Source organism: Sylvia atricapilla, chromosome 1 (assembly GCF_009819655.1).
Source record: "Sylvia atricapilla isolate bSylAtr1 chromosome 1, bSylAtr1.pri, whole genome shotgun sequence".
NCBI lineage: Eukaryota > Metazoa > Chordata > Aves > Passeriformes > Sylviidae > Sylvia > Sylvia atricapilla.
In genome coordinates this window covers 102,951,475-102,977,195 of record NC_089140.1, presented here as the reverse complement: position 1 = coordinate 102,977,195, position 25,721 = coordinate 102,951,475, and the positions used below count along the sequence as shown (strand labels likewise).

General features: G+C 39.8%; 1 protein-coding gene across 4 annotated transcripts in view; it reads right to left on the bottom strand.

Annotated features, from left to right (window-relative positions):
- The window catches only part of EPB41L3 (erythrocyte membrane protein band 4.1 like 3), a 96,865-nt gene that overhangs the window by 19,969 nt on the left and 51,175 nt on the right, over positions 1–25,721 (bottom strand). For 3 of the 4 annotated variants that reach the window (XM_066329323.1, XM_066329332.1, XM_066329343.1), the window contains exons 4-12: positions 21,271–21,375; positions 18,974–19,016; positions 16,189–16,264; positions 14,425–14,643; positions 14,020–14,107; positions 10,340–10,492; positions 8,217–8,314; positions 6,675–6,850; positions 4,367–4,587 (exon numbers count right to left, since the gene is read on the bottom strand). In XM_066329323.1, coding sequence (XP_066185420.1) covers positions 4,367–4,587; positions 6,675–6,850; positions 8,217–8,314; positions 10,340–10,492; positions 14,020–14,107; positions 14,425–14,643; positions 16,189–16,264; positions 18,974–19,016; positions 21,271–21,375 — 1,179 coding nt within the window. The remainder of the gene's footprint in view (positions 1–4,366; positions 4,588–6,674; positions 6,851–8,216; positions 8,315–10,339; positions 10,493–14,019; positions 14,108–14,424; positions 14,644–16,188; positions 16,265–18,973; positions 19,017–21,270; positions 21,376–25,721) is intronic. The other variant, XM_066329351.1, reaches the window with a different exon arrangement.

The window sequence follows — 25,721 nt, the reverse complement described above, 5'->3', positions numbered from 1 at the left end:
TGGATGAAAAAGGTCTTATCATCTAGTGCAAGTCACTTTGCACCAGCTGACACAGTTCAAACCAAGCCTCTTCCACACAGTGTTGTGCCTAACCCTGGGCTCAAAGCTGTACTCCCAGCATGAGGAAAAAAATAAAAAAGAAGAAGAAATAAAAACCAAACCAAAATACAACAACCCCCAAACCAAACCAAAAAAAACCAAAAACCCTTCTAACATATCAGCACAGACAGAAATGAGGCTCTGAAAGTAGGACCACTATTGCAGCAATCTAACACTGGTTAGGACTGAAGCACTGAACACGAAAAAGAGTGTGTTCGATGCCGAGGTACACACCTCTTCCTCTGAACTGTCACTCAGGTCATTGGCAAGTGAGGCACTCAAGGAGGCCGCCTTGGGCTCCAGGTAGCAGAGGCACATAGCCAGAGGAAAGGAGAGAGTGAGGGCGTATGGCACTGAGAAAGAGGCAGAGAGCAGAAAGAAAAAAATGAAGAGGAAGCAAGGCACGAGGGAGGGGGAGCGGATGGGGAGGTAGTGCTGCACACTGGCAGGCAGGAGGTTGGTTTCGGAGAGGTTAGGGAGTGACAGGTAGCCATCGTCATCCAGGAGGGAAGGAAATGACTCTGGAAGTTGCAAGGAGAAGGAAAACAGTGTTCCGCCTTTGCCAGCTTTTTGCTTGTAGCCAAAAGCCATGTCTTGCTCGGCGGAGCAAACTCGCCCCTTTCTGTCAGAGTCGGGCTCCGACTGGCTGTGCTTTGGAGTGCTCTCTTTGGGGGCCTCACAGCCTAAGGACTTTGTCCGAGTGCTCTCCTTGCATCTCCTGCGAAGCTTTGCTGAAGATACATGGGGGCCAGGCTGAGAGGATGGCGAGGAGTGGTGGGAGTCAGTGCCAAGCAAAGATGGCTGGTGACAGAGAAAGAGCAGCAAACAAGGCGCAAAAGCAAAAGGACAAAAAGAAAACTGTAATTAGTTAATTTTCTTCCGTGATGATAAATAATATATATTATAGATATAAAATTATAAACAGTATTTTTAACACCACAGCTTTCCACTGAATTGAATGGTGCATGTTCCCACGCCACACACCATAGGCATTAGTGAATCACACTTCCAGCTTACAAAAGGCAACTTCTCAATTCAACATTTGTCTAGTCCTCTGCAGCTCGGGATTTACATAGAACCCTCCATGGCCACATGGGGAGTTTCAGGTGCTGCCAACTTCCACTTACGGCAAGATTGCTTTCCAGTCGTAAAGAGTTTTCAAACATTACATGGAGAGCAACAAAGAAGGAAACATATTTCTAATACCAGGACTACTTGTAACAGCGTTCTTGCAGTCAGAAGGAGACCTGGTGGGGGCCAGATGCTTCCCATCTATGCCTTGGACAACTTCAGCAATAACAATTAAAACTCCAAGGACTTTAAATTCCTCCACTGCAATATAAAAAAAAAAAAATAGGATCTAAACCAAATTTAAAAAGACTGTGGTTTGGTGTGGGCAGCAGAAATCAGCTGCTCCTGATGGAAAAAACCAGCTTGACAGCTCTCCCAGCAGCCAGCTCCCTCCTCTGGCCCCTGCTGGGCATCCCCACAGCCCTGCCCTCAGGTCTGCTCACTGTGAGCCCAGGCAGGCAGTGCTGGGGGCTCAGCCCCTCCCAGCCCCTCCACGCTGCCACCTCTTCGGCCGTACACTGAAAGAAAGGAGTTGAGTCTTGTGGCTCAGGAGGCCCCACCATCTCTCACAGGGGATCTGAAGGGGGACTGGCTAGAGAGAGGTCCTTGCCCCACAGAGCCACATCTTCTCATAATCAAAATATGACCCTTTAGCCACACTGAAGAGGCAAAAATACCCCCTGATGCTTTTGCTACCAGTTTTATCACAATGCCAAGAATACTGGCTACAGACAAGCAGGATTTGCTTAGATATACCACTTGTAGGGCATTCAACTGGCCTTTCAGGTCATTTGAGGACAAAAAATTGGTAGGAGGAGGGAGGTGATTCAGCAGAAATGGTGACTGTCATTTCACATGCTCCCTGCAAGCAGACACCACTGCTCTTTAGAAGGACAAAGATCACTGTCATCACCAAATGCATACCCCAGTACAACATCTGCCACAATGCTGATGGATCAGAGATGTTTTTGCCAAAATCCACGAGGTGCACATAGCTGAAGTGGCCCACTGGATCCATGACAAAACCCTAAGTTCCTGAGCTGCTCCATCCATAGTGCATCTCCCCAAGGAGCTATAATAACCATTTCACTTTCACTCCAGGCTCCCAAAAGCAAAATGACTTTAAAGCCACAACAGCATTTGCCTCCAGTTCAAGCTGGTGTTGAACTGGAGACAAAAAGCAGATCCAAGTTTTAGACACAGGTTGTTACTAAGCCCGAACCTCACCAGGTGTATTAATGGTAGGAATGAGACTTAAGCAAAGTAATTACACAGAGGAACTGCTCTCCTTCCTCTTCAATATTTCCCTTTCTCTCCTCTCTACCAATCTATCAGTTCAAGGAATCTGTATTCCCAAGCAACCAGAACCAAGCCTATCTTCAAACCATTTACAAATGTCTTTATGGGTTTAATGCAGTAAGCTCAAGTCAAAATTTAATGCTGACAGACTCAGAGATTTTCGTGCGAGCTAAATACACACACAAATACAAATTCCCTTTATATTGTAAAGATAAAAATCCAAAGTAAATGTATTCTTTTCTAATACAAACTATGTACTTACTGACATCTTTACAGTATTAATATTTAGAATAACTTCTGATACTTCAATACACATGGATAAAACAAAACCAAAATGTCTTAATGAAAAAGCTGAAAAAACATCTAAAACATTTATATGCCCTTAAAAATGGATTTGATTTCAAGCTTGTTTCGTGTTTCTTGAAACATTCTCTTTATGATGACAGAAAAATATGTTAGTAGGTCCACGTGGAAGCTGGACTGAGATCTCTGTAGGATTACAGAACTGAAACTCTATGAAAGATGGTTTAAACAGAACTCATCTCTTGAGTGAGGGTAAAATTCAATCATTTGTACATATTTAAGCTCCATCAAATTAGTCTCCTAAAATATCTGAGTATTTCTAGCAATATATAAGAAATAGCCAGATGATCTTCAAAATGTAATTGATCCTGCCATTCACTTAAAATTAACAAACACTTGGAACAGAACTAGCTCTACTGGATGTTTTCTACATATTTGATTTTCATAATTTTTTTCTCCATGTAGAAACTGATGAAATTTTAAGAAGAACTCAGTTAAATTTTGTAGAGATTATCTTTTAAATGCTACAATTACAGCACACACTTTCAAAAGAATACCGTTTCTCATTCACAGTTTTCAGTAATTAAATTTGTTTCTGGTTTTCAGTACTTTAACTGTGACTCTTTTTGAGGATTTGATCCTCTCGCTATGTAGCTCATCATGGCCTTTTATGATAAAGCTAAAAGTTCAGGTTCTAACATTTGCATACTTAACAGTTCTGTGGATGTAAATATATATACCAAGGTTTTTCTTCCTAAAATATGAGGGTAAACTTTACTTGTTAAGCAAGTGCATTCCACAGTACACTTTCTGAATGTTATTCTACCATATTTCTCTTCACTGTCAATCTCTATTCACTATTTTCTCCATCCTCCTGTTTGGTTTACCCTATGTTAATATCTCAGTAGATATTATGCACAACCATGTGTCTATGTGTGTGTGGTGGTGGTGGGATTGAAGACGATGAGGGATGGACTCAAATTTAACAATTGAGAAGAGAGCCATCAATAAAAACTGCTTTCTTCAACACAAACTTCAAACGAGTGAAGCAAATGCTTTTGTAAGCCAGAAAAAAAAATTTGCTTATAACAGCAGATTAATATCTAGAAGTTAATAGAGAAAAAATGCCCACTGATATTCATTCAAGGAAACAGTGTTATGAGAAGCATAAGAGGAATAGTTTAAAGCACAGAGGTACATACAGGAATACAAAACTATTTTGTTGCCTTGTCAAAATAAAAAACAGGATGGCCATACTAAAGTCAAAATATGACGGAAAACCAGAAGAACAAACACGCATCACCAGGCCACTTCTGGGCATTTCCTAAAGAGCTGTTGAATGCTTATGAAAAACATCATTCTGATTGTTAAACAAATTTCAAAAAACAGCCCAAGGCAGGAACTAACTTTTGTAACATTATACAAAACTGAAAGGACTACAAAAACACTGATTCAAGACATGTATATAAACACCGTATATTTCCTTTTGCAGAACTAGTTTTGTTTCCTCTTTGTCTCCCCTCCCTAAAAATTCTGTGTTTCTCCAAGCACTTTCCAGGCAGCCCTGTTTAATACAAAACCCTGAAAATTCTACCTTGGTGTCATGGCGTATTGCTGAAATCGGGGTGACTTCCTCTGCTCTCTTCTTTTTGCCCTCTTCATCATCTTTGTCCTCTTCTGTCTTTTTCTCTGGAGTCACAGTGGTTATCAAGTTGGTCTGAGAGATGCCCTTTGTTGTGGCGTACTGGCCAGTACCAACCTCTGCAGCAGACACAGAATCCTTCATGTACATTTCATGGTTTTCATTCACTGATGCTAAAAGCAAATATTTAAAGAGGGAAAGTCTGAAATAGCTTTTGCTGAGAAGCTGCATAAAATTAAAAAAGCTGGTTTAGAAAAAACATTCGAGATAATTCTGAAAACACAACTACGTCATGTTTCAGGAAACCAGAAGCATGTGCATACATTTAAATAAACAGTTTACTTGAAATGAAGCTCATAGCTTTTATATGCATACACATATATTATGGATGTGTATACACACATTACTGTAGCTAATGTGTGCATTACACAGTTGTTAAATGTTAGCAAGCCATTAAAATTACTACTGTAGTAAAACACCAGACAAAAAAAAGCAACACATTGCCACAGTTATCAGGCAGGAAACATAAGGAGAACCAGCTATGACATCAGCCATGGGGGTGGAAGAGATTTTTTTTAAAATCTGTCAGAATATAAAAATGCAGATCAAATGCAGATTTAGTAACATGCTGCATTACAGAAAATTACAATATTGATATAACAGAGGCATAATACCTTAGAAAAAAGAAACATGATCCTTGTATTATTGAGTGCTAAAGTCTGCCTGTTAGGTGGGCTCATTATCCTAAAAAATTCTGGGAAGTGATGACATTCAGTTCAGTGGACCCAACCAGAATATTTTAGGATGCAAGTGCTCAATAATGAATCAGATTTAAAGATATAAAAGTTATTTTGAAAGACATAGTACCTTTAGAGTTAGAATGTAATCAAAACTTTAATGTATGCCCAGACCCTGCTCTTGACTACTGGATAACTAATTTCTAAACCAATAGGATTATTCAAATTCATAAATTCACTTGCATCTGTAACAAATGACAGTCTTGGCCACAATGTAAGCACAATGCAGAATGTTACAGACACATCTGCATTATAGTGACAACGCCAGTGAAGAGATCATAAGCACTGATTTAAAAAACCTCTTTCCCCCATTTGCACTTAGGCAAGTTAGCATCATAAAAAACCTTGCAGAGTCTAACAAATGCTGTATAAAGCCTTTCAGGTATCTTGTCTCTTGAGATTAAGTTTAGGAGGCAGGAGAAAGCAAAGGGAGTAGAGGGATGTAACAAACAAAATAATGCAGAAGGATAATTTCTGCTTTGAAACACATGCACAGCAATCAGGTCACCAGTTGCTTGGTAACGAGCAAGAAGCACATCAGAATTAGAAGATTCCAAAATAATTAATGACAAGCAGCACCTTTAGAGGGAGAGAAAAAGGCTTGTCAATTGTACTTTTAAATCAAAGCTTCTCTCCATCCCCACCACAACTATACTCATTGCAATTTGTGGTATTCTGCAAGAGAATTCACCTTTTTTTAAACCTGTAATGAATCTAAGTTTAGTCTCAGCTTGTTTTTTTTTTTCCGCAAAAATGAACTACAAAACTACAACCTCTTTTTACTCAACAGCTGACAACAGTAATAGCTGATAGAAGTAGCTGATACTCTGAACTACACACTGATTTAATCAAAGTCAGCAGCAGAACCATGACCTCTGTGAACCAAGGATAAAGAGAGGAAGGATGTACTCTTAACCCATGTATGTTACTCTCCATTTCATATCTTCAAAAAAAAAAAGTACGAAAAAGGCCTCTTAGTACTCATTGGAGCAGGATATGAGGTAATTGGAATCAAGTATTCTTACTCAAGGGAAATAATTATTAATTTCTGGATTGTAACAAACTTAAGTGAAAAACCTACCCAGGAGAAAATCTCAGATTCAAGCAAAACCCAAACAGTCTCTCATGCAAACCCTGGAAAAGTGTTGAAGCCTGACTTTCTTGGGCAGGTCCATCTGATCCCTCCCCAAAGCAGGAAAGTATATTTGAGGCCAAAGACACAGGCCCTGTGAAAAGTGGGCTCCAAAGGACATCCTCCAGGGAAACACCTTGTAAGGACCACAGCAGCACATTTAGCATGGAATCTCTCTGCATCCTCCTCTACCCCTGCAGTGAACGGGCAGGTGCTCACAGCCTCCACTCAGCCAGATCTCAAGGAGAGGAGATGATGAGGTTTACACCTAATGTAAAGCAGTGACTACTGTGATGACAATTTTTGACAAGGTCAGTTTTGAGGACCTTACCCCCATCTAAGCTGCGAGACATGGTGTAACGTTTACTAGAGGAGCGCTCAAAGTAAGGTGCAGGGCGGTCTATGAGGGCACTGGCTCTTCTCGTCTGGGCCTGTGTCCGGCCGCTGTAGCGAAACTTGGAGCCCAACGTGAGGAACTTCTTTGGAGGTGCTTCTGGCAGCAGGAGCCTAAAACACACCAAGCAGTGCACCTGTTATTTCTCCTCCTCCAAAATCAATCCACTGTTTCTGCTGAGGAGAGAAGACGACTGCGGGGTATCACTCTCCATCGTAACCTGTGCCTCACCGGTCTGTGGCTAAAACGGAATCAAAGGATGCCCCTCATACAGCATGACAAACACCACTTAGCTAAAGCATTTGAAGATCTGAGTTCTTCCAAATGGGCAAGAATCACTCAGCACCTTCATGCTGGAAAATCAGATTTACTTTTTTCTGATCACCAAAATTAAAAGTAAGGAGTTCCTTGTACCAGAGGCCCTGACTGGGCTGAAATGAAGATGTATCTCTTAAAATTTAACATGGTGATGTTATGCTGAGGACAAGGCCAGAACTGATTTGCAGTGAATGACAGGCAGTATTCATTCACAGGGGTGTAGATAATTTTCAGGTTAGAGTTCTCCCACCCTCTGTATGGTATCCATGGTAGCTGGCTGAAGAAGCCATTTTCCTGTTATGGAGTCTATGCTTCAGACATTGATTTTTCATTAAAAATTAGAAAATACCCCAAAAATGCACACTCCATTTCTCTATAGATCTTTTGCTGCTAAGACTGCATTCCATATGGATGTCCAGACAGCCTGAAGCAATAGATTTAAGAAAGGAGGGAAATCCTTCACTACTTGCAAACATTCCCCAGAGGGGGTTCTTAAGCATTGTACTTCCTTTACAGCTGTAGAAAATCTCACCCTTTTGGGTTTCTCTTCTTAAGTGTCTATTTAATGACTACCTTAGCGCTAACTAATTTCGGCACTTATTACACTATCCCAAACTTTTCTTTCTCAGTTCTTCTTAGAAATTAAATTAAATTAAAATAAAATAAAAAGCTGCAAAACTCCTCAGTAATCCTAAAATTACAGCTATGGGTTGGGTATTCTGAGTGATCAAAAAAACCACGGCCTACTACTGTTGCACTTTCATATATAATTAAATAAAAATGCTCTTCTTTTTTAAACTCTTACCCACATCCCCCACCAATCTTCCATATAAGTTGTTCTCCCTATGCAAGCTTATATGCAGTAGTGCAGCAGAGTCCTTCATCTCTTTAATTATAGGAGCTGATAATATTATGGCACAAATAAAGCAAAATGATTAATTAGGACCATATGGCGATTTTAAGCAGTGTCTATCTGAAATAGTATGAATAATTTGGGTGCAACATCTCAAATTTTGAAAAAGCAATAACCTTCCTTTATCTGCTCAGAGGCACCTCATGATCAAAAAGACACTTTGAGTTGAAGGGTTTTGTCTCTGCTGACAGAATTGATATTTTCTGTTGCGTTTTATATCACACCTTTAGGAAAAGAAATCCACGTACCTGAAAAATGTATGGTGTTCAACACACACTTTCCATAAGCGCTTTGCAGCACGATGATTTGGCAACTTAAACCCAATAGTGCTTTCAAACTGCTCAAACTAGGTAGGAAAAAAGAATAAGTATGTTTTTGGTGCTGTGCATCTATTTTTAGACAGTGTACACAGGTTCATCTTCATTTCCTCTGTCTGTATCACCTCATTGCAAGGGCGAATGTATATGCTCATGTATATAACCACACATATACATCTTCTACAGAAAGTATTCTGGGAAAGAAGCTGTGAATGATAATCTATGGCATCATTTCTTGGGGGAAACACTGGTAATGAGCAAGAGATTTCTTATGGTGACAGTGATGTTTTATATCCTATATTAACAAAGAGATCAGTTAAGACTTGGGAGACTTCTGAGAAAACATCATTCAAGTGTTTTAACACTGTTGATTTATTTCCACCAGTTTAAACTACAGTGAGAAACCTGGGAATAGCTGGAGGTGAGCAGCAGTCCTCAGGGACTGATTTTGTCTCACACACCCTTAGATTAAGGGTATTTACAGAGAAAGAACTACTGTTAGTAAATCACAGTGGTTAGAGCTAATTCATCTGAGGAGGATGAGGTGAGACAGGTAATTGAAAAGGATTGTCCAGAGATACAAAGAGACCTCTTTAGATTGTGCTGCAAATTTATATATTTCAGATGCAGAAGCTGTGCCAGCTATATCTGCTTTAACATGTTGAGGGCTACATGCAGATAGCTGAGTAGATAAAATAGAGTTTCTGTGATGGGGGAAAGGTAGACAGAAGGGCCTTTGTGAGGAAGTCTGGATCCCTATGGAAGCTGACAGGGAAATAAGGCAGGAAACAACAAAATAATAAAGATGATGTAGGATAGTGAATCACATTATCATCAAATGTAATTTGGACAGAGGTTGCATTGATTATTTTACACACAGAACCATGACCTGGTCACAGGACACTGTGTACCAAGCCAGCAGAGCTCAACAGGGTGGCAGTGGTGGAGAGCTTCGGGGCAGGCATTGGGAATGCCAGTGACTATTTGTTTGGGGTTTTAAAATCAAACTCAAGGCTGGAAATTTGCTTACTAAAACTGTGTCTGCTGAGAGAGAGGACATGTACGTTTGTGGATGTTGGATTAGGACTCTAAAAAAGGCTCAGGGGTGGGGAGGCCCAAGGAGTTTCCTAGGTCAATGATGAAATCAGTCCCAGAGGCATTGGCTGCATTAGAGAAATGCCAGTCCTCATCTAAGTGATTTCTGTCCTGCTATACAGCTCCACACTCTAAATGGATAAGGGGTTTTCATCTGTCACAGGCCAATTATTGTACCAGTGTTTGAAATGGAAATCCTCCTTTGCCTGTGATGATCCTGAATTTCTTAAGAATTTCCTACAGGCCAGGCTGGATGGAGTTTTGAACAACCTGGTCTAGTGGATGGCAGTCCTGCCCAGGGCAGAGGGGTTGGAACTAGGTGATCATTAAGGTCCCTTCCAATTCAAACCATCCCATGCCATGCATGATTTCTGGGGGAGCGCATGCTCAGCCCGTGAGGTCGGTATTTGCTTTGCAGACGGCTGAGCCACGAGAGGGCACTCACTGTACGAGGTTTCACAGCCCCTTCTCCTGAGCCAGAACAGCAGCTCCTACGGACCTGGGAAGGCTAATTGTGTAGCTACCCAAAATGCTGTAAATATACTGGCCTGATATGTTTATAAAGTTTGGTATGGCCTGTCTGCATCTCTTAGAGGGTGAGATAAATCCAGTTTCATGTACAACATGAGGGAGGATAACAAGCTCTCCATGAATAAGCAATATGCTACTTAAATCCCCAAAGTATTCATTATATGGATGAGCTTTTTATGTGCAGATGGCCATATTTATTCCTTCCATTAGTTCATGGATGTAAACAGAAAAATACCAAAGTCGCTTTTTATCTGTATTTTAAAGAAAGTATATACCTAACCTTTCCTAAGAAAATCAGCATAAATTAGAAAATAGAAATGGAGAGAAATGTTAAAAACTTTAAGACAAAACAAATCAACAAATCAGTAAAAACTCATGTGTTTTTTTTCAAGATGTTAATTGACTTAAGAGAATCAGGATGCCCTTACCTCCCCTGGTCGGATTTTGATGTAGAAGTTGTTTCTCTTGTAGGAAATTTTCAAAACCTTTGGCCAGGCAAATCTATTTATTCTGAGTCTGTCTCGATATATTAAGAGTCCACTTGCACAGACTCCTAGCATGATTTCCACTCCTTCAGAATCCTGGAATAGCAAGCAATGCACTTTGTTGAGTATTTCTATCCTTGCATCCTACAGTAGCACAGATGCCTGTATCCTGTGTTTCTATCTGAGCTGTGTCTTTTTAATGCATCAGCTGTAGTGACCTGATTTCTGAGCACTACCCTACTCACTGAATGCATTCAGGCAAATAATAGTAAGGTTGGGCAGGGTGAAGGGAACTGAGGTTTTCCAATGTTTCCTTATATTTTACAAAGACTCCAAAAGAAGGAGGGAAATTTTAGATGTCATTAAAAGAATTAGATCAATCATATAGCAAAGTTTTATTAGCATAATAAAAAAGGGCTTTTAGCATAAATACCAGATTGACAGTAAGTATGACAGCACACCAATTTATTTCTCCTGGTATCACTCATCTCCATGACTAAGCCTTGGGAATCCTTAGATAAATTTTTCTTCTGTAGTTTGCTCATCTTGGCTTTAGTAGGTTTGCTAGTTTTTTTAATGCTCTTATGCTTTTGCCCAGTATTTTCACTTTGAAATGCCCAGTGGGCATAAAGTTGGGCATTTGGACCAGAAACTATTCTTTTTAAAAGTGTATGACTGTGCCTGTGCTATAACCTATGCTTCACAGGAGGCTGTAGCTCAGACACATTAGCACTACAAAAGATTTGTCCACAATTTCATCAGAACATACCCATAAATATGTGGGTTTTTAAAGTAAGAAACATAGATTTGTTTTTCCTTTAGAGGTCTCCAAATAGTCTAAAACAAATCTTCACTATTTTCTATCACTGTTTCTTTGTTTAGCTAAGTACTAGTACTGATAAAGAAAAGAAGAATCCACTTTAAAGCAACTGAGTTCTTCACAAATTGTTTTGAAATAACCTAAAGTCAAAAAAACCTGATCACAGAAGCTATGAAGATGTCACCCTATGATAATCATGAAATGAATTCATCATTTTCCTCTGGTTTTCCCACCCAGCTATCTTTCACCAGGCACTCAGTGAAAATCTGATTATATTTCAAGACCAACACAATGGCATGCATGGTCAGTCATGATGAAACAGCTACAGTACAGCTTGAAATTAAAAAAAAGTATTAAATTCACAACATAGAAATAGTGCCACGAAGTCACTCCAGAATTACAAAATACACCAATAGAGGACATATGGTCTAACAATGATTGTATCACCATTTAAATATAGATTTTTTTTTTCCTAAATACGGCTCCTGTGTGGTATCACCGTCAGGCACTAGAGAAAAGAAAAAGCTAATTTTTTTCAGTGTACTTCTGTTTCACTTTCCTAAACGAAGAGCAATATCTAAATACAGTGAACACATTCTAAAAAACAAAGTATCATTCCAGTAATCACACTGCCTGGTGAATGCCTGAAATGTAAGTGTACTCATACATGGCACATTTCTTCAGGTTCTGAAGCCCCTGCAAGGGGCCTCTTTTTCTGATACACTTTCTCAAAATCTTGTTGAGAAACACCCTCTTCCCTTATCTCCACCTCTGCTGCAGATCTAAGTTTATTCAAGACTTCTGTTACTTGTTGGTATCAGAGACTCTTTTCCAACACGATACTACTAGCGTAAAATGAAACCTGAATAAAAAAATTTGGCTTTTTTCAGGAGCCATGTGGTTGCATGGGGCAGAAACCTGTTACCTGTAATGTCTGAGGCACATCCCTCTAGCGCTGCATATGAATGGGGGGGACTTCCTCAGAATGGTGACAGCCCAGAGGACAAATCTATCTATTTGAACATATTTTTCATCACAGCCTTGCATTGGATAACTGAGAACTAGTTTTAATGCGAGGTGGTGAGTCCAACACCAAAGATATTGGCACAGCCTTAATGAATTGACATTTACATAGAGACATTTGCCATGGCACGACTTTCAAAAGACATGCACAGAGATACTTGTCCCCTAGCCTGACACCATCAAATCTCACTGCCAGACCTAATTAAAACTAAACATGACTTTTCCACAGAGTCTACTTTTCCCACCTTCAGCTCGGTTTTTCAGGATGACTGTTGGGTTTCTTAACCCACAGATAGACACATCTTGGTTCTCACTGCAGCTTTTTAAAATAAAGAACATCAGTTTGAAGAGATATTAGCTTTTCTACTAACTTCTTTTGCTCTGAGTCTTCTGATATAAAAAAAAGAAGAGCCAACCACGATACTAACACTTTTTCCGGAAAGAATAAATAAAATGGTTATCTTATAATATCCCATCTTAACCTTCACAGCTTTTCTCCAATATTCTGAAAAAATACTTAGGCCTTCTTGCTATGTTATGTAAAATTTTCAGTAACAAAGCCTGTAACTTATTTATAACAGTAATCCATTTAGTTGCTGGTTTTTGGATTTCTTTGCATCTGAAAAAAAGCTATCAAGTGACATTTGCCAATCCATTTCTCTCTGCTCCAAATGTGCCTCAAGACAGTGTCCGTATCTGCAGGACACAGAGAAGGCAGTGGCATTCCCTCCTGGTAGATGTCTCCCATTGAGCTGTACACAGATTTTTCATTTTCAGTGAAGGCAATTAACAGAACACAAAAGATTGCCTTGAATTCTGTAACACACATGCACAGCTTCTACAAAATGCCCCAGAGACACGGCTGCAGGCTTTTTCAAGATCTGAGCTGCAAATTTATCTCAATTCTTGAAAGGATCTGCTGCAGCAAAAAAAGAGGCTCACAATAATTTGACCTTTACAGAAAATGCAGTTCTCTCCACAGGGCAGAATTCTTTGGTTTCATATTCACTTGCCAAGGATGTTTGCTAACCTCAAAAATGTTAAAATCCATTAGTCTTATTTTGAAGAGTGAAGAAAACAATAGTAATTATTTATTTGGAAAAAAAAAACAAAAAACAACCCTAAAACTCAGACAACCAACACAAGGCTAATAAGTGACTCTCCCAAGTCACAGTAAGAATGACCATGTTTTATTCATAACTTAGCCTGCTGATGATTAGAGAAACTATTTGATCATGGGAGAATGTTTTCAGGAGAATTACTGCCCTCCCTGTCAACTGCAACAACCACACTTCAGGAAAAAGACAAGCTGCTGTCTCCCCATTATCATCAATCTGATTAGGTTTCCAGCACAGCTAAATAATTGCTTGATAGTCCTTTGCAGCATAGAAATTATCTGCTATCCAGTTAAGATAGCATGGTTGGCCTTATTAAACTGGAAAATGTAGTTGAATCACACGAAAATTGACGACTCTCTTGACAGCTTCTAAAATCCTCTCTCATCACCTCATCCATTCAGTATTTTCCTCAAGGACAAGCATTATTTAATGAACATGAAAGTTGATGTGTAACTTCTTTGAATCTATAGGATAAGTTATGTTATGGTTACAAAATATATTTACACTTATTTCATGAGCTACTTTTCCTCAAATTGACACGTGATTCATCCCATAAAATTCCTGTCTCAAAAATACAAGAGAAAAAAAATCAGGGAGTCCATGCATATCCAAGCACTATGCCACAGAAGACATATGGTCAGTGAAAGAACTAAATTGCATACCTTGGCATGATGAAGATCTACTCCATACATTGATAGTTTTTTGGCGTTCTCCAGGAAATGCATCTCAGCTTCTGCAGGTGTCATTCCCCTGTGGAAAAGTAAACAGTTCTAGCATAAATGTTAAGGAAACAGAATCCTAAACAAAATCCAGCAGCTGGAAAACATTTTCAGCCTGTCAGAACTATAGCCATACCCCTTAGGTAGCTGGGTACCTAGCAGAGCCACAGCTCTGGTGCAGACCCTGTTAACTCACATGCTGCAAAGCTCTTCTCTATCCAAAGACGCACAGAGGAGTCTTGCCCAAAAAATATTAAGTAAAATAGAAAAAATATAAATTGCAGAATTTAACATCTCCAAGATGGTACCTGAAGCAGGCCAGAGCTCACACTGGTGCCCTCTGCTTACCTGTGGCTCTTGTGCAGCTCGATCACTTTGTCCTCCAGCTCTTTCGTGTGATTCGGCGCGAAGCGGAACTCGCTGATGTAGTCACTGCCGTACTCGTCGGGGTCATAGTCGCCGAGCTCTGACTGCACGGTGTAGGAGCCCAGCAGGGCCAGCGTGACAAATGAGCAGGGCAGTCGGCCCGAAACAATGTCATCTCTCAGCTGCAAGCAGAGGTAGTACCTGCAAGGGAGCACCAAAGCACCTCAGGCAGGGCTCCTCCACCACTGCCCCCAAAGAAACACTGCCTGAGCACTGGAAAGAGGCTTCGGCTCCACAGGAATTTGCAGACAGCCAAGCCCAGAGGATTTCAGCCATTTACAAGGACAATAATAATTTTGTAAAAACAACCCCAAAATACCAAGCTCTTGCTTAATTTATCAGTAGGAACACCTAGTTTATCTTTATACAGAAGCATGGAGATCTCTTAATAAAATAGGTTATTACTTTGTTTAGTGATCTAGATGAAGAAATACTCATTGACATACTAGATTTTTATAATAAATTGCTTACATACAAAATTACCTCATAATTCTTTACGGAGAAAACATAGTTAAAACCCTCATATACTGTTCATTTAAGAAGAGCTGAACTCCAAGTCATTCAAAAAAAACAAGCCATCTCTCTAGTGACATGTTATTCTTTCTCAAAAATACATTTAAACAATAAATGCTGTTAAAACCACAGAAACGTGCAGCGCAAGGTTTCACCAGATAGATGAAAACAGAAAAAAAAGTGAAAAGCATTGGTTTGGTGGCATAGTTCCCAGGGGAAATTTAAGAGTCCGAAGAGGAATAAAGCAATCCTTTCCTTTGGAAGTCTTCTGTTCAATTGTGAACTCTTGGCACAATGTCTTTCTGCACAGTACCTACCACAGGGAACCCTGATCTAGGCCAAAGGCTTCATGCTACCTTAAAAGCAACAAGTAGTTCATAAAGCACTGAAGGTTAAAAATATTTAAGAGTTGCAAAATGTTGCAACAGGCTGGAGAACAGTTTGCTGATGGCACAAAAACTCATCATGGCCTAAAGTTTTTGTGCCTCTTTCCAAGGAGGAGATCAGGTAAGTTTTTGGTGGGTTTTTTTTTTTTTGTTTTTTTGTGGTTGCAGTATGAATACAAAATCAGAGAGCAGAGGTGTAGAGTGCACACCTGAGTGACTTGGAGAGCAGTGAGCAGCTATTCATGACCACCATATTCACTACGGCATGCACATTGATTGTTATGTTGTCAAATGATATACAAAATTTACATGCATGTTTATTCTCATCTATCCTGGTTTCAGCTGGGAAAGTGCTTATTTTTTTCCTAAGTGGCTGGTACAGTGCTCTGTTTTGCATTCAGTATGGTTATGAAACCACAACATCATCTCACTTCTTTCCTTTCATACTCATGATTTTACTTACAGTAATAAGTGGCAAAAATGGGCATCAGGTATCTTTGTGAAAATTAAAAATCAACTCTAAGGAATATATTCTATATTCTAAGGAATATACATATTGAACAAGCTAGAGTTTAGGCTTAAAGTATACAAAATAGTTCATACCACAGGGGATAGACACTGCTCACACTGTCCTTTCTGTCAAAGCATTGCATATTTCCATAAGCTCATATGAAAAAGAAAGACAGTGGGAATATAAAGCATTTCTTTTCCTGGATAATTAGAGTGTAAGTGCTACCAGGAATAGCTTTTAAGCCACTTCTAAAAAGGCATTTAATATATAAAACACCTGGTAATGTCTTCAGATAGCTGGGCAGGATCTGGAGGGTAGAATTTCACATTAAATGCAAACTGCCAAGCACCACCTGGAAAAGAGCACAGATTGACTGAAAGCATGCTGCAAGTGCAAACAGAGATGCTCGTGCTATTCAATCGACAGAAGACTTAAAAAATATCCCAGACAAGCAATTAATAAGAACAGTTTTAGAATATTTTTCCCACACATAGTACTAAAGATACTGTACTAGATTAGATTTTACAGCTCTTTTCTTATTTAGTAGGACTACCTGAAGTGAGGACTCTAGTGTGCAGTAATTTATTACTAATACTAAAAAAACCCCTCAGTCTGAGAACAAGGTTTACTGAAAGTAAGCACCAGACAGTCTGTACAAGCTTTAAAAACCAATAACCCAAAACACAGAGGCGCTGGAAACACCACAAGCCAGAGCACGAATGGGCTCTGGAGCAGGGTGATGTGCTGAGGTCTGGCTGCCCAAAGCAGCTCACAGCATCCTCTCAGAGTGCTGCCTCAGCACATAGCTCCTTTCTTCAGCAGACATAAATTATTGTGCAGACAAAACTGCAAGGACAAACAGAGAGTATGACTGCAGAAGTACATAGCACTGGGGAATTCTTATTTAATTATTTCACTAAATTTAGTTGACCCACGGGATGGATACTGGTTTGTATCTCCAGAGCTAGCAAAATTATTTCTGGAGTGTTAGCTTTAAATGTTGTAAAAAAATAACACCAAGATTTAAAAAAAGAAAAGAGTTGAACATGGTATATAAATATAGAAGAGTTAGCTTACACTAGCACGTGACTTGAATGCAAATGAAAAGCAATAACAAAACCCCAAACCACGCCGTTCTTACAAGCAACAAGGAAATTTTATCCCATGGGAGGCCCCATCCACTTTGGTCTTCCACACATCTAATCTCAAATGTTCAGGGTCAGGCTGGATAGGGCTTTGAGCAGCCTGGTTTAGTGGGAGGTTCCCTGCCCATGACAGGGGTTGAAATTAGGTGATCTTCAAGGTCCCATCCAATCCAAATGATTCAATGATTCTAAGAATGTTCAAAAAGTTCGATGTTCACCATCAGGACTTCCGGTCTTGGCAAGACTCTTGGAGTCCTTGATTCTAGGAAGTTTTCCTTTTTCTTGGGCCATTTAAGACAGTGAAAGGAAGATTTGGCTGGCAGCAAGGATGGGGCATGGCCCCACCAGAGAGTAGACCACCCCCAGGGTGGAAATGCAGCCAGAGGTGACACCTGGTTCCACAACAGATGGAAGGGACTGTGGCCTGTAAACCTATTCCTTGGCGCAAAAAAACACCCCAAACACAAAACAAACCTATGATAAAGCCCATCATAATTGCACAGATGGTTAAGATAGAGAGTAAGCAGTCTTCATCACATATTTACAGGGTTGGAATAAAATCTACCACTATGCAAATTAGTGGGTTATAACTAAGGGGGTGTGAACCAATGGCCTTTCTCAACCACTGGGAAGAAGTCCCAGCAGTGTGGTCTGCATGCTCTACAACTCAACCAACATTTAGCAGGACTGTATACATATTTTTGGAAAGCATTATGGATAACAGCACTTCTTTTCCACTGTTGGCCTCTTCCAAACTCCTGGGATGAATTATACAGAGAAAGCAAATTATTACGGCTGCTTTCTGCAAATACTGCCCCAAGTCCAGGATAAGACTCCTCTGCCCTGGTTAATTTCCTGCTGTCACAACCCTTCATTGTCCATTTAATGGCTTGAGTACATATTAAAAGCATTTCAAATATGTGGTGGCAATCTGAGCTGCTTTACTTGCGTTGACCATCTGTGTAACCTAACTCATCATGGTCTGAAGCATCTTCCTCTCCAGATCCATCCCTTCATGAGATTTAAAAAAGGCAAATGTTCATTACTTTATATTGCAGATCACTTACTTGTAATGAAAATAATACTGGAGGAAAAGGGAAGTTGCTCATAGTAAGTGGGGAAATTTTCCCACCACTGTAAATTAACCCTGGAAATTAAAATTAAATTTTTATCTTGGAGAGGGAAGGGATTTCTTTGCCAGGCCTGACCAACAAATGTGAACTACCAGATACATTTGTTTGTGGAAGCACAAATGCTAGAAGAGGTAATTTACAAAATGTGCAAAGTAAAAGAATTTTTCTGCCTACTGAAGTCATACACGTAAACATTTTGTCAATTTTAAAAAGTGAGGGGAAGTAAAAAAACGCAAGTCAAGTTTTGAGCCCACCAGTCTCAAAAAGATTTTCCTTTGAAAGGTTTTTGAGTTTCTAATGTAGCATATGCCTGGTTGTGACAACTGAGCTTTTAAAATTATTCATGTGAATCAGAAAATTGACTTAATGGTCATTTTAGGAGCAAAGATTAACCTTCTGAAATGAAGAAAGATATTTAGATAGAGTAATATTTTATATCAGGAAATGATTTCAATATGGGGCATGAGCAGTGTTTCTGAATATGATATAAATATCAGTAATGCAAGAAATTATTCATATACGTGGCCTAGTCCCTAAGGTTACATTGCTTAATGTCAAACTTCAGGATTTTGCATCTCTGCAAATGTCAAGTTGTTTTCAGCAATGCAAGTTCACGTGTTGCGAGCATCAATAATGCCTCATCATCATCATGGGGTAAAAAAATCTACAGGATGTACATAACTCCTTTGTTAAAGACTTGGGACAGGATACAGAAGATGACTGTGAAATACACTTTGTCCCCATGGGGAGACATGCAGAAGGGGGCAACAATAACAAACTTACTTCGGATCTGCTTCTTGATTTCCTTGGCAGGGTCCAACCAATTCTGCAAAGAAAATGTTTCCTTTTTTCAATTTGAATTAGAAAACACAATAAACATTATTTTTAAAACAGTGCTATGAATCAAAGGTAAAACATGTGAACCTCTGCCACTCCTTTCTCCTTGGAGTAGCAGTAGGTAGGGCGAACATGCATTTTCAAGATGTGGCCCTGGGTAGAAACATGATTTTTATTAACCTTCACAGACTCTGAGGGCCTGAATGTTTTGAAATAACAGAATCAAAAATAGGAATTGGTAAAATGAACCCACAGAGATATTTTCATAGATTAGCTTCTGGGAAAACTACATTTCTACAAGCTTGTTATAAAGAGGTGTTTTTGATCAATTTTTTTTTTTTCTCCAATCCTGGAGAGGCTGAAGACTTGCTAGAGGATAAGCAAGTGCAGAGTATGGCACTACCCTGTTTACAATGCAGCATGGGCACGAGGGGCTCTCCAGGGAAAAGAAGAGGCAGAACCACAGCACCTCTGCCCCCATCCACACCATGCAGAGCCCAGTGACTATGCAAGACAAAACCCCTGCTGAGGAGGTGGAGAATTATCCCAGTGATGTGTTAGTACTCCATGGATGCCAAGCAGCAGATGAAATTCCTCTGGAGGAGGCACACAGCAGCTTGGGGTCTCAGTGCCTCTGCTGTCTTGACCTCTAAGAGAATCAAATTAATATTTAAAATGCGCCACAGCCCAGAACAAAAAGTTCTCTTTCCCCAGGAAAGTTCCACCTTCTCCAAAGAAAGATAAACAAATGTATCAGAGAGACAATAAAACACTAAAGAGATATCAAACAAGCAGAACACAACAATCCTCCCCCAATAAAAACAACCAATTTGCAGCTGTCCAAACCTGCTCTGTGGTGCAAAACAAGAGCCTGAAGATCACCAGCTATTGCTGAGCACAAAAGCACACTATGCACCAAGAAATTAAAGACACTTTAGGATTTCTGTTTACAGAGATGACATGGGATGTGGGCACTTATGTTGTCTGGCTGGAAGTCATGTTCCAGAGGATGGAGGTGAATTGCTAATGTTATTGATCATGTTATTGATCAATAAAAGTGGCAGCAGGCAGTTTTTCTTTTAATTGTTTAGCTCTGTGAAGTAACTGGTGACCTATAAACATTAACTGCTTCTAAACCATGTGTTAATAATGAATCCATGATTCTCTTTCCCATAGGAAAGCATACCTATCTGAAAATGCACTGAGACTTCTGCCTAGCTTTTCTCAAAACTCAAAACTATGCACATGCTAAGGCCTGATCTTGCACTGGCATGGACCAAGTATCTGCTTAAGTGATTTTCTGAATTAGAAACAAAGAAGTCTGTAAAGAAAGGGGAAAAAAGAAACAAAAAGACCGATTTCTTTCATATCATATATATTTGAATCAAAAGGAAGACTAGAAAATGCAAATGTTGTTCCCACAAGACATAAACAGCTAAAAAAGTAGTAGTAGCTCCAGCTCCATCAAGGAAGACCTTTCAGGCCACATGAAGTTCAACAAACCTTCAGCTGGTGAGCTCTGCTGAGCTACTGTGCATATTGTTAGGAAGTTTTGTACTGATTTCTGTCAAAATATTTTTATTAAAATGCCAAAATAATATAATTTAAATTATCCTTTGATTCTCTCTCTTTGACCGTACCATGTCACAAACAATGTAAGTGCATATCATCTGCACATTAGATCATATTTGGCACTTGTAATACACAGCTTGTTTCATACTGAAGTTGGGATGCAGGATAGCAGAATGTGATTTACTATTGCTACCAGCTGCTTCTGAAGACTAATGTCTTTAGTCAAATCAACAATAATGCTAAGCTAAAGTCAAGGCTTAGAGCTTTCCCTTATCTTAGCAGTTAGCAGGAGCAGTCAGTCATCTCCTGCCTATCTGTGTTCCATCCACTATTATTTAGCCATATTTAAGTATTATATGTTTTGCAGAACATCTATGAGTGTAAATCTGACTTTTATCTATGACAGTGAAGGAATAAATCATACTAGAAAGATCACCAGCTATATGATTAATATCTTTCATGTCATAAATAGCTGAAAGAGAGAGAACCCAGGGAAACACAGGAGATGCTCTTGAGAAGTAGAGTCACTAAAAACAATTGCTCAAACCATGTCTATGAAACTTGGCAAGGAAGATAAAACTAACTTCTGGATTGTTTACAGCTGTCTGGGGAGTGTCTCAGGGAGTTCTGATGTTAACATGCCAAAAGCCACCTGCAGTTTTGTGGGTTACCTTTTGGTTTTCTGTGTCTCTGTACGTTAGACCAAAGTAGTCTTTTTCCAAAAGGTTCAGATGCTCGCACACTTTGTCGAATAACACTTGACCTCTGGAACGTTTCTGTGGGAAATGAACAGAAAACAAACAAAAAGATGCTTAACTTCGCAAAATAAAGTAATATAAGCATTAAAATAACACATTTTCTGTCAAACCAGTAGCCTCAGAATTATTAAAATCAACACATCCATCTTTCAAGGCTATTGACCTGGAGCTTTCAGAGGAATCTGCTGAGTGAGGCAAATCCTCTTTCCCTATTAAACCTCAAGTGTTCTTGCAGAGTTACAAGTAAGTCACACATATTATGTTTCAACTTCCAATAGGTGAATCTCTTCTGTCTTTCAGAAACTGCAACTTCAAGAGCATGATGAGGTCATACCTCTGCAAATGGAAGCAATTCTTTGTGTGTAAGTAGCAACAAATAGCAGTACAAAATATTTCTGGTCATGGATTATCAGAGCTGTGACTGGGAAGGGCAGTCCACTGGAAGGAAAACCAAACGTGGACACGTTTTTTGCTTTGGTAACAGTGTGGACTGTTTTCAGGATTTCATTTTTGTCTAATGCACAGGAAATGTGATTGTGCCATCTGTGGAAATCACGGAAAGAGCCTAGTATCTGACTGGGAGCCCAGCTGGGGTAAAAAAACACCAGCTTTCCACCAGCTTTGCCCTACTAACCTTCTTCACTGCTGGCATGTGAGATGAAAAGACCTCTCATTGTCAACACCCAGAGCCCTTAGCAGAAACTTTGTAGTATCTATCCTACTGGACAGTAAAAATTCTGGTCATCCCAGTTCTCAGTATTGTATGTGAAATTGAGAAAAAAATTCTCCAGAAAACCAAACAGACAGAAACATCTTCTTTATAACCTACACATGTTTGATATGCATTAACTATGGTAAACAACTCAAAATTATTTGGGCCAGATTCATCACTGTGTTTCATCACTGTCTACTTCCCAAAGTGCAACTCAGCTAAAGGAAAAGAATCTCCCCACTTTATTCTGACCACATGCATACATAAATATTTTAGTTGATGTCAGCACAGCATTTTCTTTATCAGTAGTATACACATGACTACAAGCAGACTAGAAATACACTACTTGCTTCAAAGGCAATGCAGCCAGTTGACACAGAAGAGAGAATGCCACCTCCAAATTTACTTGCCTCTGCCAACAGAGCTGCACCCGGACTGCGCTGCCAGCCCAGCAGCCTTGGCTGGGAGAGGGCAGCTCAAAATCCAAGCTGACACAGCTATGCCAACAAACCCATGGAGCCCAAACGCTGGCCTCAAACTGTTTTAGAAGTTGTAAGCAAGCCAAGAGAAAAAAAAAAACAACTGAGGGTTGCTGCCTAACACCCAGTAAAAACATTGCAAGAGATGACGGAGGGAGTTGTGAAGCATAATCTTATTTGGTATTTTTACTGGCATTCGAATGGTATATTGAAAAGGACACTGGAAAACATCCTTTACATTTTTATCAATGGAGAAAGCATGGCCTAAAAAATGTTCTCCAGCTGAGGAAAATAAACCGGGCCCAGAAGTGCATTACAAGTGTATTCCTGTAACTTCATTTAGTGTGCCTTCCAGCATTATTTGAGCAAACAGCTCTAGGGCCTTGTTCTGAGTGTCACATGCTTTCTACCCTGTAAGTAGGAAGCATAAATATGCCCCAGCTCCTTTATAATGTCAAACAAATGTTAATTCTTCACGCCCCAAACTTGAAAGTAGGTAACAAAAGGTTGGTGGTTTTATACTTAGTGTTCTCTGTAGAGAAAGAGGCAGATAAAAAAGATCTTAATACTGCTGTGTGGAGAGGAATCAACTCAGAAACTTCAAGCCAAAATGGTCACATTTCTGCTATAAGCAAGTAAGGCTGCATTTTTCTTGCTCTCCTATTTTTAACAAACTAAGTAGTTATAATAAATAGAGAAAAATAAGCAGGTTAGCTCTAGAGGACACCAGCTTTGAAAACCACTATGTCTGAGCCAGTGCACCATTCACATGTATTTGAATTGTGGCACTTCAGTGCTCTCTTAATTTTAAGAGTCACTCAAGGCCAACCTAGGAGCTGTTTTATGTGGCCAATCTACATAGCTACACAGATGTCTGTTTTGAGAAATAGTAGCTAGCAGCTGTAAGGTATGGTGTTTTAACAGGGAATTACAGGAAACAGTTGTGCAGGACTGTGCTCTAATAAAAACCAAACGCCCAGAAAACCCCCAGTGCTCAGTATTTCTTGTTTGGCTACACACTGCAAGCAAGTGAGAGTATCTATGGCAATCTGGAACAATTTTCACGGCAATATAACCTCCTCTTCCTCCTTCTGTGTGAAGATACCCAAGTTGTATTTAGTAATTTTCCACAAAATTCCTGCTGCATCGGGATATGGGAAAACCCTGCTGGTGGTGCAAGGGTAGACGAGAAACACAAAATGTAACTGACAGCCCTTCTTGGCCAGGGTCTTCCCTTCACCACCACAAACTAAGAACTGCTGACAGGTGAGGGAAAGCCTTACCAAGACCACTTCTCTTCCTACAGAAACAGCCATAGATACCTTAAGTTTTAGCTTGCATGTTTTTCAGACTCTGTGCTGCCTAGGGGTGTAGTTCTCAGCTTCATATTAAGTGTCAGTCAGCTCTCTTCACAGAGTAGGTAGACAAAAGAAACCCTCTTTCTGCCGAGGACCAAGGATAACCATTACAAGTTTTCAGGCCCAAAAGCACAAACAGTGGACTGAAGACAGAAAACAAAGAGGATGGGACTTCAGAATCTGAAGCTGTAATTGGACAAATAAACCCCAATACGCAAATAGACTGAAACTTATAAAACTGTAAGGCCTCATGACCAGCGGTCCATGTTTTGTGACCATTTTAAGTCCACCTTCGGTGTAGCCTTGGCCAGGCTCATATACTGCTCAATGTGCATCCTTAAAGACCTTTTAATAAATATCTACTTTATTCCCTAGCTCTGTCCAGTCTCTGCTCCAGGTCAGCCTCCCCAAGGCATCACTAATGCAAGAGAAATTCTTGTGCACCTGCATATAGGCAGCAGTGCCACTTTGTACCCATGTGTTGTGGCCAGGCACACTGTTTCTAAAGCATGATTGCCCAGAAACACAGTGAAGGGAAGCTACTGCATAAATTAATGGGAAATTAGGAGGTTCAATTAGAAATATATAATTAAAGCAATTGAATGGACCTCTTTTGCCCTTGTTAATTGTTTTTATTTTGCTGCATGCCCAAATAACCATGCAATGAAAGTCAAGGATATCATTGCTTTGGCAGGGAGAGAATAGGAGGAGGAGAGAAAGGTCAGCTTAAAAGTTCATACAGCTCCTCAATCTACCCTTTAGGTGCCCTGGACTCCAACACATCCTAAACCTTTGCTTTCCGTTATTTTGGAGTGACAAGTCTAAGATGATGAAAGATTTACAGTCTGTTGGATACTGTGGATCACAGGTTAATGCCAAAAATGCCAAACAATTCTCAGCAGTCCAAAAATTTTTCAAAAAATAAATAAAAAAGGAAGACTTGGTGCTATAAAATACTGACTCTGTAAACGAAAAAAAAAAAAAATCTGAAATGTAAATCTGGCAAGAGTAGCCACTAGAAATATCCTTAGATATTTTTCAGGCATGAGTGGGATGAAATGAAATGTGCAGATGTGAAAAGAGATGCTTTGCTTAAGCTCTGGGATACCAAGTAAACAGAAGGAATACAACACACAGATTAAATAGTATAAATGAACACAAAGGTCTGGGAGCAAAAAACATTATGTTTTTTTCACAGCCTCATCCCTGCAGGTCTATAAAGGCCAGGGCTCTCTCTTGAAGCTGGAATGGGAATAAACAGCCTCCTGGTGAAGTTCCCAGTGAAAGGAGCCAGCAGCAGCAAACTTGGCAAACCAATGCCTGCCAGCAATTCTCACACACAAGGAGAAGCAGCCTCTCTTCTCACCAGCTTCTCCTCGATTTTGAACCTGAGTTTCTCCCTCCTTGGAATGCTGAAGGTCACAAAAGGCTTTCTTGTCACCTAATTGGCTTCTGCACCGTTCTTAAATCTTCCCACATCATCTTCTTCAGCCCATATCCCTCCATCACACCCCCATCAGTTACAAAGGCACCAGACCAAGATGGTGTGAACACAGAGTGAAGAGCTCAAAAATTCAAGTACTTCCACCTTTCCTCTGCCTGGATAACAGGATTATTATCAAGTCAGTTATTCTCATTGCCAAACATTTGGGTACAACATTCGGTATTTCTTAATGCAAAAACAATAATAAGAAAGTTTTCTTTTATAATGATCAAACCCATAAGCTGTAAAATACTTGCAATAAGCAAATATTATCAAAGTGAAAAAATGCAAGCCTTTGTTATCACTTCAGACACAAAATATGTACTGTATGG